General features: G+C 36.4%; 1 protein-coding gene across 3 annotated transcripts in view; it reads left to right on the top strand.

Moving 5' to 3' along the window:
* Window positions 1–14,783, top strand: part of PRKD1 (protein kinase D1) — a 333,945-nt gene that overhangs the window by 262,150 nt on the left and 57,012 nt on the right. For all 3 annotated transcript variants that reach the window (XM_067738790.1, XM_067738781.1, XM_067738800.1), the window contains 2 exons: window positions 14,216–14,426; window positions 14,569–14,646. In XM_067738790.1, coding sequence (XP_067594891.1) covers window positions 14,216–14,426; window positions 14,569–14,646 — 289 coding nt within the window. The remainder of the gene's footprint in view (window positions 1–14,215; window positions 14,427–14,568; window positions 14,647–14,783) is intronic.

Here is a 14,783-nt window from a genome sequence, read left to right on the forward strand (position 1 = left end):
TGAATTATTGTGAAGAAAATCTGATCTTTCACTTAAAGGTCAAAATGCTTCTTTCTGACTCTCATTTATTTTCAAGAAGGTGAATGAACCGTCTTTCATCACTGACACTGTGACAAGTAGATATTTTCTTTACCTCTACCAACTCAAAACTTTAAACAGTGTTTTTTGCAATCTTAGTGTCTGTAGTTCCATTGAAATGTTAAAAAGTAGTTTCTAACCCAGATGTTTCTGTGCCACAAAGACTGATTAGTATCACATTTTGCTTTTTCTTGAAAATATATCTATTATTTGCTAATAATATTATTGAGTAACATGCATTGCTTTCCTCCAATAACACGGTTCTCTTGTCTTCTGCCTCCCCTTTTCTGCACCTTTGTCTGCTTTTTGCTCTTACGACTTCATGTTTCAGTCTCCTGTGAGTCCTGGCTTTGAGGTAGGTACTAACTCTGCCTAGGAATGTGCTTCACCATCTTTTGCAAGCCAACATTATAATATTAAATTAACATCAGACAGTCATCTGTATTGACTCTATGAGAATACTCAGGTCAGAATTTAGCTCAGAATCCCACCTGTTGAACTGCAGAAAGCCCATGGGTGGTGGTGGTGGTGGTTGTCTTTTCCTGGTGTTATTGTTTAAGTTTTCAGTCTTCAAGAAGACAAAGAGCAGTGCAGGCATTAGACCAATAGTTGGTTCATTAGATAAAATTTTGCCCTCAGATTACTTGATTCCATAACATTGGTGTCTTTTCTATGAAGCTGGGCAGGCCAGTTGAGAATAGAACAGAACACAGTCAGCACTCACTTTACCTGGTAGCATATTAACTGAAATGTGTGCATGCTGGAACTGTGTCCTGGTGCTAGGTACCATAGAACCGTGCCAAGTGAGGTCACCATCCTGATATCCAGCAGTTTTGGTTGGCACCATAAGGCACAAAACAAGGACTGCCTGAAGAGGACTTATAACTTTTCAAGAAAGGAGCTTTGAATCCGTAATGTATTATCATAGTCTATTGCATTATTTTTTAAAACGATGGTACTAGTGTATGTATTAAGGTCTCAATCCAAGAAGAAATTATATATGGAAAACCACGTATTTACTTCATAAAGGTTTTAAGTAAGACCCCCCTCCAAAATTGACCTTTTGTCTATCTTAAGCAATTAATAACCTAAACATGGAAAAGTCAAGCATTAAAGCAGGATATACAACAGTACTCTTCTTGTGATAACTTGTTTTGACCAGTTGACTTGTTAATGTTTCGTTTTTCTTATTTCTGTACCTCTGGTGAGTTGAGAGTTGACATATTGTTATTTTCTTTCATGAGACTGTAAATTTCAAATACAATTATTAGTGTCCATTCTAAGATGGTATTGTTAAGGTAACTCTAACATAGGAAGCAAATCAAAATACAACCAGAACATGTTCTGGGTTAAAGAAAATTAGCAAGTCAAGATATCTTTTTTTTTTTTTTTTTTTGCGGTACACGGGCCTCTCACTTGTTGTGGCCTCTCCCATTGCGGAGCACAGTTTACGGACACGCAGGCTCAACGGCCATGGCTCACGGCCTAGCCGCTCCGCAGAATGTGGTATCTTCCCGGACCGGGGCACGAACCCGTGTCCCCTGCATCAGCAGGCGGACTCTCAACCACTGCGCCCCTGGGGAAGCCCCAAGTCGAGATATCTTGATTCATAAGATGTAAAATGAAGAGATCTGCTTCTATAATAGTGAATTCCCACGATTGAAAAATTATCCTAGTTCAAAATGTGCCGTACTTAGAAAAGTCTGGGGTGAACGCTAGGTCAGTATAATTTTTGATATTCTTGTAAATTTAAATTTTGTAATTTACAGTGCCGTTCAGACATAATTTTAGATGTGGACTAGTATCTTTCCCTTCAAATTATCCTTTGGGAATAAAGCCAAAAAAGGGCGGGAAGCGTTTTCCACTTCCCTCTCCTGCACTGAAATCGGAGCAGATGGTGTAAAAGAGGACTGAAGGGTAGTTTGCTTTTCTGTGGAAGTTGTACAACTTAAAGGCAGCCAGGCCTTCACGGGATAGCTCCTGAGGGAAACAAGATGCATTTTCTGCATAAGCTATTGTTCTTGAAGTTGTTTATAGCTGGTTTGTTGAAAAGGTAACAAACTTTTCTTCTTTTCTTTATAATGTCCTGGAAGATAATTATTCATAAAATTTGACCAGTATTTCAGAGAAATATTCTAGTGACAGTTTGTGAGTTGCAGAACTGTTTGAGAAACCTGGTCATGGCTCCATGTTCAGCATGTCCTAGTCAGAGTTTATATTTTCAGGTTTGTAACTCAAGGATGCAGAAGTATACAAGTGTAGATCAATCCTCTGCCCTCATGGACTTGCAGGAAAGGACACTATGGAAACAAAGAAATGTGTTTTTGTAAAAGCTTTCTGGTATTAACATTGCAATGATATATATTAATTTACTTAATGTCCTCTATTGAGGAAATAGGCATCCTTGTCTGTATTTTTTGCACACTTGTAAACATATTTGTAGGTTTCTCAGTAAGTATTTATCGAATGAATCCAGTAGGTTATATCCTTAGAAGCCAAGTAGACTAAAGAATATACACATTTTTTTTTGCCAACTAGTTCTTTAAAAGGATGTAAAAGTTTAAATTTATGACTTCACTGACTGCAGTGTATGAGAGTTTCCATTTCCTCATAGCCTTCCCAACAATCGATTTTATCAGTATTTTAAAAGTTTTTTTTTTCACAAATTTGATAGATAGGTAAAATAATTTCTATTCCTAAATATGATTTCTTTACTGGAGAAGAGAAACAACTTTTTATATATTTATTGGACATCTGTATTTCACCTATGGTGAATTGCCTGTCTCTTTCTCTATTGAGTTGCTTTGAATATATATATATATATATATATATATATATATATATATATATATATATATTTTTAAACTTAAAAAAAATTTTAACATCTTAATTGGAGTATAATTGCTTTACAATGTTGTGTTAGTTTCTGCTGTATAACAAAGTGAATCAGCTATATGTATACATATGTCCCCATATCTCCTCCCTCTTGCATCTCCCTCCCACCCTCCCTATCCCACCCCTCTAGGTGGTCACAAAGCACTGAGCTGATCTCCCTGTGCTATGCGGCTGCTTCCCACTAGCTATCTATTTTACATTCAGTAGTATATATAAGTCCATGCCACCCTCTCACTTCTTCCCAGCTTACCCTTCCCCTCCCCGTGTCCTCAAGTCCATTCTCTACGTCTGCATCTTTATTCCTGTCCTGCCCCTAGGTTCTTGAGAACCTTTTTTTTTTAGATTCACATATATGTGTTAGCATACGGTATTTGTTTTTCTCTTTCTGACTTACTCCACTCTGTATGACAGACTCTAGGTCCATCCACCTCACTACAAATAATTCAATTTCATTTCTTTTTATGGCTGAGTAATATTCCACTGCATATATGTACCACATCTTCTTTATACATTCATCTGTCGATGGACACTTAGGTTGCTTCCATGCCCTGGCTATTGTAAATAGTGCTGCAAAGAACACTGTGGTACATGACTCTTTTTTTGAGTTATGGTTTTCTCAGGGTGTATGCCCAGTAGTGGGATTGCTGGGTCGTATGGTAGTTCTATTTGTAGTTTTTTAAGGAACCTCCATACTGTTCTCCATAGTGGCTGTATCAATTTACATTCCCACCAACAGTGCAAGAGGGTTCCCTTTTCTCCACACCCTCTCCAGCATTTATTGTTTGTAGACTTTTTGATGATGGCCATTCTGACTGGTGTGAGGTGATACCTCATTGTAGTTTTCATTTGCATTTCTCTAATGGTTAGTGATGTTGAGCATCCTTTCATATGTTTGTTGGCAATCTGTATATCTTCTTTGGAGAAATGTCTATTTAGGTTTTCTGCCCATTTTTGGATTTGGTTGTTTGTTTTTTGATGTTGAGCTGCATGAGCTGCTTGTATATTTTGGAGATTAATCCTTTGTCAGTTGCTTCATTTGCAAATATTTTCTCCCATTCTGAGGGTTGTCTTTTTGTCTTGTTTATGGTTTCCTTTGCTGTGCAAAAGCTTTTAAGTTTCATTAGGTCCCATTTGTTTATTTTTGTTTTTATTTCTCTTCCTCTAGGAGGTGGGTCAAAAAGGATCTTGCTGTGATTGATGTCATAGAGTGTTCTGCCTATGTCTTCCTCTAAGAGTTTTATAGTGTCTGGCCTTACATTTAGGTCTTTAATTGAATATATATTGTGATAGTAATCCTCTATCTGTTAATCTGTGATGGAAGTATATTTTCAGTTTTACATGTGTTTTTCATGGCTTTTTCCCATACTGATATTTTAATACAGAGAAAACACTTCCACTCATTATCTTACTCTACATGGAATACTATTGAAAATAAATCAATGTAGGCAGATTAAACATAATATTCTTTTCAAATGATTCAAGAGAATAGTCTTTTCTTGACGTAAATGAGCTGAAGTCAAGGTAGAAAATGAAGCAGAATTAAAGATACTGGTGTCCTTTGCAACGACAGGATACAATGATGACACAATATTTTTTTAAGTTAAGTAGGCCTTATGGAGTTTTTTTAAAATTTAAGAACTTTACTGAAGTTATTTTAAATATTTTTAAATGTCTTTAAGGAAGCATTTACTATTACAGCTTTGAAGTTAAGAGGCTCTAGAGAGAATTTTTTTTCTTTTTTTTTTTGGTGAAATTAAATGCTTCTAGACTAGTCTTCTTGGTAATTCTTAACAGTCAGACTGCCTTACAGTAAGATATTATTAGGAAATACATTGCTCATTCCAAAAGCTTTCTCTATGTTTGACTGTTTACCCTTCACATCCTTTAGTTTTTACAAAATTTGGACGATATTCAGTTTACCTTTTTATGTGAGGGTGCGTATTTTCTAAATAATACTTTTCCATAAACCACTATTATTTTTATAGAGTTTCCTGAGTCACATTTAATTCAGACAAGTATTGTAGTAAAAGGAACTCTTGTCTGCATACTCTCCTAGAAAACCTCCCCCACAAAATGACTCATTCAGTTGCTGTTTCTGTTCATTAATAAATAAGTAAAGACAAGAGAATACCACTATTGCATTACCTATCTGTAATTGGGTATGCTCCTGATACACTTTATAATAGTTAAGGCAGATTCTTTTCAAATGAGCAAATACTGGGGGAAAAGGTTATTTCTAATGAAACTATGGTGAAATTTCTGGCCCAATAAATATTTACCAGGATATTTTCCAAAGTAGCAAAAGTCTATCTAGAGGTAGACACTTTCATTGTTATGCTTGTGTTCTGGAGTTCCAGGAATCCTGGTGATTCATCTGAATTAAGAAGTCGTTTTTCCATTTAAATATGAACCATGACATCCAGTACATTAGCCAGATATTGCAAGATTTCTTTTGATGATTGTACAGACTAGTTCTCTAAATTCAAACCTGGGCAGTGTATACTTCCAGTGAGGAAAAGACATCCAAGAATTATTTAACTGGCACTTTTCCACCTCCTGAGAGGCAGAAGAGTATGTGCAGTGGTGCGTTTGTCGGGAAGGAGCCCATCAGTAAAATTAAGAGTGTGAGGCCTTCTTTGATGTGCTATTAATCAGCTGTTGCCTGATTTCATTCAATTTGTCTGGCTTGTCATCTGTACATTATTATTTCATGTTCTGAACATAGACTTCCAGGTGTGTAATTCTAAGTAAGAACACAGCTGGAGAGTTCTTCATGAATTCCACTGGGGAAGAGGACATCAAGTACCACTTGTCCACAGTTACAAACATACAGGTCTTTGGAACAAATGGATCTTTAGTGAAGTCCCTGAAGGGCCTGCACTCACATCGGGAAGGTACCTTGGCCTCCTTAACACTCTGCACTGCCATGACTTAAGACACAAAACATTGCTCTCTGCTTTAAGATGCAAAGCAACCCCCCCACGCACCCAGTGACCAGTAACAGGCATTTGCTTAGTGGCTATCTGTGTCCATCTAATGTCATGCCAGGCCTGTCAGATTTAAGTCTCTGCTCCTTAAATTCCTCACCAATCATGACTACTAAGCTCCAAGGCAGTAATCACTGGGAAAATCTCTTTCTAGATTATTTCATTCAGCTTTCCCGTTAGCTCGTAAACCGAGGCCAGGCGCCTGTCAATTCAGTCAAGGTTAAATACCATGAGAATATGTGTCCCTAAAATCACTTTTGAATTTTCCACATGATCTGCTTACCTTCCAGTTCACTTTCTATATGACAGTCGAAGCCCTCAACTTGTTGACATGCAGAGTTATCTTCTTCCTCAGCAGAAGTGCTTTTTTATTTTATGAGTGTATAGTGTGTGGAGTTAAGGTTGCATTGCCTTCAAGGATAAGGAGAGGCAGTACTTGTATTATGTCTCCCCTTTCCTCCAGGAACCCAGAGATTTGGAAGATGTCAGTAACTGACATTTTGAAAGAACAGTGCATTGTAATTTGTAACAAGTTCTCCAGGGGTCTAGTGCTTTCCCTGGAAAAGGTGGATTGCTTAAGAAAATAGTAAGGTTCCTTTATCCTTCATTTCTGTTTACTTAAGAAGAGTGAGGCAGTATAAAAGTTAATGTAACTTCTAAGACTGCTTCAGCACTCAGCAAATCCAGATCACCGTGTATTTTTAATAAGAGATTATATATGTTGTTACTATGAAATCTTTCACAAATTGCTGCAAACATTAAAAATGGATTCTCCACTGTAAAACAGCAGCCATCACCACTAAGCAGGGGGCACACTTTTTTTTATTTCTGCTCTGTGGCAGTCCTTTTCACTGTTATGAAAAGGTGTTGATTAGATTTTATTTATGGTACATATTTAGGGTATCCAACTGAGGAACCAAACTCATTTATCTGGCACACTTGGCAGGTAGTTCAAGGCCTGTAGAATCAGAATTGTAACAGAATAGCACTGAACAATTTAAAACTCGCCAAACACCGTACCTCTACTCAGCGAACTACAGGGCATGGCAGCATGCCATGTTCGCATGTTCGTATATGCACCTCAATTCCCAGGGCTCTTCAAACTTGTCTGTTGCCCAAGAACTGCTCTGTGCTGGGAAATCCTGGACTCCCCATGTCTGAGGTGAAATATTCATCTCAGTGTTGTTGACAGAAGTCGATTGTTTCTTTTTTGCTTCGTAAAATAACCTCAGACTAAGCATTCACAGCCGTGTTTTACTAGCAGTGACAATGGGTGGCATTAGATAATCATTTCCAAGTGGGATAAACAGGTTTCAGAGTGTATAAAAGAAATCTCTAGGCAGTCTGAAGATTAGGAGGACTGAGTTGTCCTAAACAGAATTTTAACTGCTAATAATAGTCAACATAGTCATTGCATGGCAAGACTCACTTCAGGATCCACACCCAATGCCTCTTCTTCAGGAAACTCCTTTTCTGAATGACCCCTTTATCTCCATCATGGAAGTGGTTTATCTTTTCTTCGAACCTTCATACATATGGGCACTTATTCTGTGTGAGGCAGTATTCCAGAAGTTGGTGATACAGTGATGAACAAAATTGTCAAGTTCCCCTTCTCATGGAACTTATATTCTACTGAAGGGAGACAGTAAAAACCTAATAAACAAAGAGGTAAATAAGATAGTTGTGCTCTGCAGTAATGGCTCTGGAGGGGACGTGATGATGTGCCAGAGAGTACCACAGAGTGGAGGGGATGTGGGCAGGAAGTGAGGTGATCTGGAGGCGTCCTGGAGAAGGTGATATATGACCTGGAATCTGAAGAATGAGACAGAACCATCTATGCCTATAGAAGGGAAGAGCACATGTTGTTGATAGTAACAGTTATGTTGTGTCCAGAATTCTATTGAATAGTAAACTCATTGGGCACAGAGACTGGTCCTTGTATGTCCTGTAGCATCTGACTTGAGCCTTTAGGTAGGATTTGTCCGAGTAAGCACTTGTTAAATTACATAGATCCATCTGGATGGCAGTAGGAGCAAACTGTTACAAGGTGCTATTCTGCACAGTTCTTTGATAATCAAAAAATGCCAGATCATAAAACTTCTAGAGTAAAAGATTAATGTTTGGTTGGCTGTGTTTCACATAGCTGTGCTGGTATCTTTTAAGCATAACAGCACCTGAACAGGAAAGTTGGCAGGCAACTGAGTGATACTTATACAATAGAGGCTGTGTATTATGCTAATCATTATGTTCTAGAAAACATGCATGACTCAGATGCTATCCTCTGGGCACAGACAGGTCGCTTGAAAGTCTCTTCTGTAGGTCAAGGTTAAGGGGTTCACAATATTTTCACTTTGCATTTTGGCAAGTAGAACATACTATTACTTGATTTTTCTTGTTTCCTGTGAACTCTTCCTTCATGACTTAAATGAAGGGAAGAAAATACTTTCTATTTTTATATTAGCATAAAACCAGGGGATGTGAGAACTGGGAGAGGCTATAAAGAGAGGAATCGTTATTATCATCTGGAACAAGAATACCTGGGGCTTCCCTGGTGGCGCAGTGGTTGAGAGTCCGCCTGCCGGGGACACGGGTTCGTGTCCTGGTCCGGGAAGATCCCACATGCCGCGAAGCGGCTGGGCCTGTGAGCCATGGCCGCTGAGCCTGTGCATCCGGAGCCTGTGCTCCGAAACAGGAGAGGCCACAACAGTGAGAGGCCCATGTACCGCAAAAACAAAGAAAAGAATACCTTAGTTCATAGTTCTGCTTCTACAGGCTGTGCGATCTTGGGCAAATGATGTAGTCTCTCTATGATTCAGTTTCCTTATCTTTAAAAAACCTGGTGGTCATGAGGTTTAAATGAGTTGATGAATGTAAAGTGCTACGAAAAGAATCTGGCACCTACAAAGGTTATAGAAAGTGTTTTATGTCGTGATCTAGTTCAGAGGTCTCAGACTCCCCATGACCAGATTTATTCCCCAAATCAGTTGACTGGCACAACGTTTCAGAATTTTTTCAGAGTCGCTAATGTCGAGAAATAGAGTTATTTCATAAAGCAGCTAGATCTTCTGCTTCTTTTGCAAAACTAAGAGGTCAGGAAACATAGGGCTTTCATACTCACAGCCATTAGCAGTCTTTGATCCATCCCTTTTCAACCGAGCCTGTCCTCTCCGATTTACTGTAGTCTCCACCATTCTCTATTGCATCCCTGACACCCATTAGTATTAGCAGCCTACAGATATTATTGATATTTGAGCTTGCCACCTGTCCTCTTTCCAGAGCAAAAGGGTTCTGACAGATTTTGTTTTCATGTTGGAGATGCCAAGTAGGGACGAGGAGCAGGTAGACAAGTATAGAGAACAGTTCCAGTGGAAAACATTCCTTAGTCAATTGTACTCACTTAAAATTGAAACCCTGTAGAGCAAGTGTGTCAATGCTACAGTGCATGTAATACTAAATTTTTTTAAAAGCTTATATTAACAGTCTGTATTTTGAACATCTCTATTGAAATGTCTCATCCATTATTTGCATGCATTTATTGCTTGAAGACATTCATTTTTGTTTAGTTCAAGCAATGCTTATTACTTATCTTTACCAGGCACTTCTTTCCATTAACAGAGGACAAACATGATTAAGACGTTGTCCTTCCCTTAGGAGCTTATTGTGTCCTTCCCTTAGGAGCTTATGATTAAGACCAAAAAGAGTCCCAAAAATGAGGAGTCCAAAAAGTGATGTCAACACGTACGCTAAAGTGTTCTCTACTTTTCTATTTCTCTTTGATTCAAGGGGAGTTTATGTCACCCCAAATCCAGTCCCCAATATGGGTCTGTGAAATGGATTTTAGTTAATAAACATAAATATCTTAATAGTGGAGAAGTTTTTATTTGAATCTTGTTTTTTAGACAGTGACTTTCATCTCTCAGGAAGTCTTATGTTTGATTTTTCCATAAATGACAACAAGAAACCACAAGTAAGGGCCATTTTTCCCCTCTGTTTTCTAGCTTAACTAATAAAGAGAATTCATTTTGAACTGTGAAGTGGAATATACCTTGTTGGGAAATTGTTTCATGGTCCTGTTGAATGTTTAAAGATGTGCTGGCAGTTGGAGTTTCCATAATGTAATCTAACCAGTCATTTCCTGGGATGGTTCCAAACTTGCTGAGTCATCAATTTAATACAGCAGGTTAAAAAACAGATTCAGTCTCTAGAAAAGCAAGATGCATTGCCTCTGTAAGTAGGTGTTCAGTGCATATAGTTTTAACTTTGGCAGTCATTTCAAATGAAATATTGTTAGCATGAGGATGTTACAGACACTTCAGGACACCAGTCTTTTAAAAAAAGTGTAATCTGTATAATCTTTATTTAATATCTAATCCCGCCTTTAAATTCAGCTTTCATCATTTTTTTGTTCTCGTATTCTCTCTCATCTATGATGTGATACCTCTTACAATGAGAACAAGAGATCTTTATACTTTTCGTCATCTATAATTTGCCAAATCCGATCATTTACATCAATCCATCCCAATACCATATTGTACAGTGATGTCAGTTCTCACAAAAGTTCCACACCTGTAATGTGATCCAAACTCCTCCACTCAGGAAGAGAACAGTTCATAGGACCAGTGGCTAATGTAAAAATGTAAATTTTTAGAAGCACATCCTCCTGCAAGTGCCTACCATAATTATAGAGAGAGAAGAGAATTTTATAGCTGTTCAGAGTTTTGAGCCAGTTTTTGTCCTGCACAAAATAATGAAGCAGAATGAAACAAAATGTTGCTGTTCCCTTTCCAAAACATTTCAACTTTCCTCCCTGTTCCCTTAAAAAAAAAAAAAAAAAAAAACCACTCATTCTGCAGATTGCCCAGGTTCACCAAACACACAGTGCCAAACTGGAGCAGCAAGTAACAGTGGAAATGAATTTAAACACCATTTAGTTAACCTAGTAAAACTAGTGTTGATGGGTAAGAGAGAGTTTTCTCTTTACCAGAATTAAAGAAAGATTTTATTTAAAACTGTAAAGTTCTATACATATTATAATTAAGTATAAAAATCTACAAATAAATAAAAAATAAAATGAAGTTAATGAAGAAATACAATGATACCATATCTCTTTACTTTGCATAATAATGCATAACATCCATAAAAGCTGTTATTTAAATCAACATTACCCTTTGACTTGCTAAGTCTACTTTCATATTGAAGTTATCTTAAAGTCCAAGCTAGTTGGATTTAGATCAGTGAGATTTTTTAAACCATCCCGTTTCATTTAAAATTACTAATTTCTGAATTTTCGCCTACTCTGTAGCTTGATGCATCAAACAAAAATACTGTAATTGTGGATTTCTGATGTATGTACCTTCAAATAAAACTTCACATAAAAATTGAAATTACAACTAGTAACTTTCTTAAAATAGTAACTGAATATGAATTATTAATCAAACTCTATCACTGATTCTGAAAAGCCTTAGAAGCATTTAGTTTGCTTTCATATTATTGGAAGGAATAATTGGCAGGATTCCAGAAATGATGGTTTTTGAACATTTATATAAACAGTGATATATAGATAGATATTATAAATATAAATTTATATTACAGGTCAATGGCCTTGTTTCATAAGATCTTATTTTTCTGTTTGTTTACAATTTTCTGTTTGTTTTACAAGTAAGGACTCTGGGCCACAAAGTAACAGCCAATTTCTTTTCCCTAAACTCGTGTAACGTTTTAAAATTCCTTAGGTAATCTTGCCTTGAAGGTAATAAACGAAATGACTTCTCAAGAATAATTCTGGTTCTTGTAGTTTATGGCAGTGTTTATGTGAATGTTATCATGTTGGATGAAAAGAAAACATTCAGTTTTATCAGATTGCTTCTTGCTCTTCTAAGTGAATTTGCCCCATGGTATACTGAGTAGTCCTACATTAAACTGGCTTTGTTAACACAGCCAAGAATTAGGTCTCTTTAATTAAGGAAAGTAACTGAAAGGTGATTTGGTCAACTTTTCATATGATTTTCCAAATCTGAGAACATTTTACGTCTGCTAAGAAAGTGTGACATCACGTCAGCTTTTATTCTGAGTGTTGAAACTTTCCAACTATGGAAAAATATCACTTTTCATTTTAGTGTATGCTTAAAACTGGCCCTTGGATATAGTTAAAGCAGGGACCTAACCCTACAAATTTAATTATTTTCCAGTAAAATTCAATTCCATTGGAGATATTTATTCAATATATTTATGATTCTGGTTTGGCAAACCTTTGGCTCATCTTTAAAAGTGCCCTAGATCTCTCTGCAAGAGTTGAGCCCTTCCAGAATAATTATGCTTTGTAGTTTTATTTTATGGAATTGAAATTATAAATGTAACTGTAGACATAATATCCCTAAGTAGAACCTCATCTCAAATTTCTTTTTATTGCAGCTAGTGAATCTGCAAATCAAAAATTTCCCATTTGGTAATAAATGGTATTACCTTTTGATGCAGATAGGCATTGAAAAGGATGGAAATTGTCTGTAAATATGATTTGTTTCTCATCAGTAATTATTTCAAATTAGAAATTAACTGAGTAATGTGATAATACAAGGGCTCTAGAAGCAGACAAGTGTAGGTTCATGTTTTGGCTCCACTGTTTACTAGCATTTGACCCAAAAGAGTATATTTAAACTTTATGAGCTTAGATCCTCAACTATAGATAACCAGGCCTGTCTTGTAAGGTGCCTAACACAGTGATTATTAAGAGTTAATACTAAGCTAAGAGCTTAATAAATGAGATATATAATTATAATAACTGTTAAAAAGTAATTCAGTTCTTTTATTCCAATGATTATTTTTCCTGATGATTCCCAAGTACATTTCCATGATATCAAGAGATACCATGAAATTGTTCAAAAACATTGTAAACACAGTTAAATTTATTTTATTTTATTTTTTTAAAAACGTTTATTGGAATATAGTTGCCTTACAATATTGTGTTAGTTTCTACTGTACAGCAAAGTGACTCAGCTATACGTATACATATATCCCCTGTTTTTTTGACTTCCTTCTCGTTTAGGTCATCACAGAGCATTGAGTAGAGTTCCCTGAGCTATACCGTAGGTTCTCATTAGTTATCTATTTTATACATAGTATCATTAGTCTATATATGATACTATATACAATAGTGTATATATGTCAATCCCAATCTCCCCATTCATCCCATCTCCCCTTTCCACCTTGGTATCCACATGTTTGTTCTCTGTGTCTGTGTCTCTGTTTCTGCTTTGTAAATAAGATCGTCTATACCAACTTTTTCAGATTCCATATATATGCGTTAATATACGATGTTTTTTTTCTCTTTATGACTTACTTCATTTATTTTTTTTAATCTATGTACTGGGCTGATTAATTACAAAATGAGAAACAAGAGTGCACAGAGATATAATTGTAACCGAAACATTAATATTTGTGTGTCTTATATAATCCAGTAGTCACTATGTTTTTCAATTATATAAATGATAGTATAATTTTAACCCTTTACTTTTATGGTTGAGGAGTAATTTTAAATTATATTCATTTTTTTCTTGGAGGGAATCCAAAGAAGCTGTAGGCCCTGTTCATATGAAGTACTAGATTGGACAGATTGGGGGAATTTACTTTTCATTTTTTATCTTCCTGAACTGCTTGCATTTCCTATATGTAAAACTTTAGAAAATGTCAATGAAGTAATATATGGAGTGGGATTAAGAACGATTTTTTGGTTTGCTTTCAACTTTATATTTCTGCATTAAACTAATGAAATTGAAAAGCTGCAAATTATTTGAAAGTCCTAGAAGTAAGGTTCAAATAGTTTGATCTCCAATTCTCTTCTTTTCATACTTTAAAAATAAAGTAACTCAGAAAAGAAATTAAGGGGAAATAAATGACATTAATGAACAGAAACACAGTTTTAGTTTATTCCTCTCACATTCTTAAGGATCAAACCACTAAATACAATAGTAAAATAAAAGGCAATTTAAAAATACACAAATATATTATGCTGTGTCAGGGTCACTTGCATCTTACCATATCACTCTGAGAACATCACTACTATATGAACAGCTGGATGTGCTTTATTGGGAAAATGATTTTGTGTCAGTATTTCTGCACTAGTGCTTTGGCTCAATAATGAATATATGAGACCTTTTGTTGGAAAATAAAATTTAAAAAATGAAAATAAAAATATATAAATATATAAATCAGATAGTCTCTTATATCTTATTGTCCTTTATTGTTTTTCAAACATATAGCAAAAGTCACCATCAGAGTCATTCATTGGTCGAGAGAAGAGGTCGAATTCCCAGTCATACATTGGACGACCCATCCAGCTCGACAAGATCTTGCTGTCCAAAGTTAAAGTGCCGCACACTTTCGTCATCCACTCCTACACACGGCCCACTGTGTGCCAGTACTGCAAGAAGCTTCTCAAGGGGCTCTTCAGGCAGGGCCTGCAGTGCAAAGGTAAGGACGATCTTGCCACCAAGTATTCGTCAACCGCCGAAGTTTGAGCCTCACCTATTTGAAATGACTATTTTTCCCACACCTTCTCTTTCTGATGCATGCTTGGTTTTGATTTGTTTTCTTTTAAAATGATTGTGATTAGATTGCAGATTCAACTGTCATAAACGTTGTGCACCAAAAGTACCCAACAACTGCCTTGGCGAAGTGACCATTAACGGAGGTAGGTAAAAGGTCAGCTGTCACATCTATGCTTCTTTTCCCTCTTAAGGCATGTGTCAGTTAGGACTTAGCGGGATTTTTTTACTTTTAATTTCTTCCATTCAGATACTCGTGACCCAAACCAAAGTAAATTACGGT

This window comes from Pseudorca crassidens, chromosome 1, assembly GCF_039906515.1.
Source record: "Pseudorca crassidens isolate mPseCra1 chromosome 1, mPseCra1.hap1, whole genome shotgun sequence".
In the NCBI taxonomy this organism is placed as follows: Eukaryota; Metazoa; Chordata; class Mammalia; order Artiodactyla; family Delphinidae; genus Pseudorca; species Pseudorca crassidens.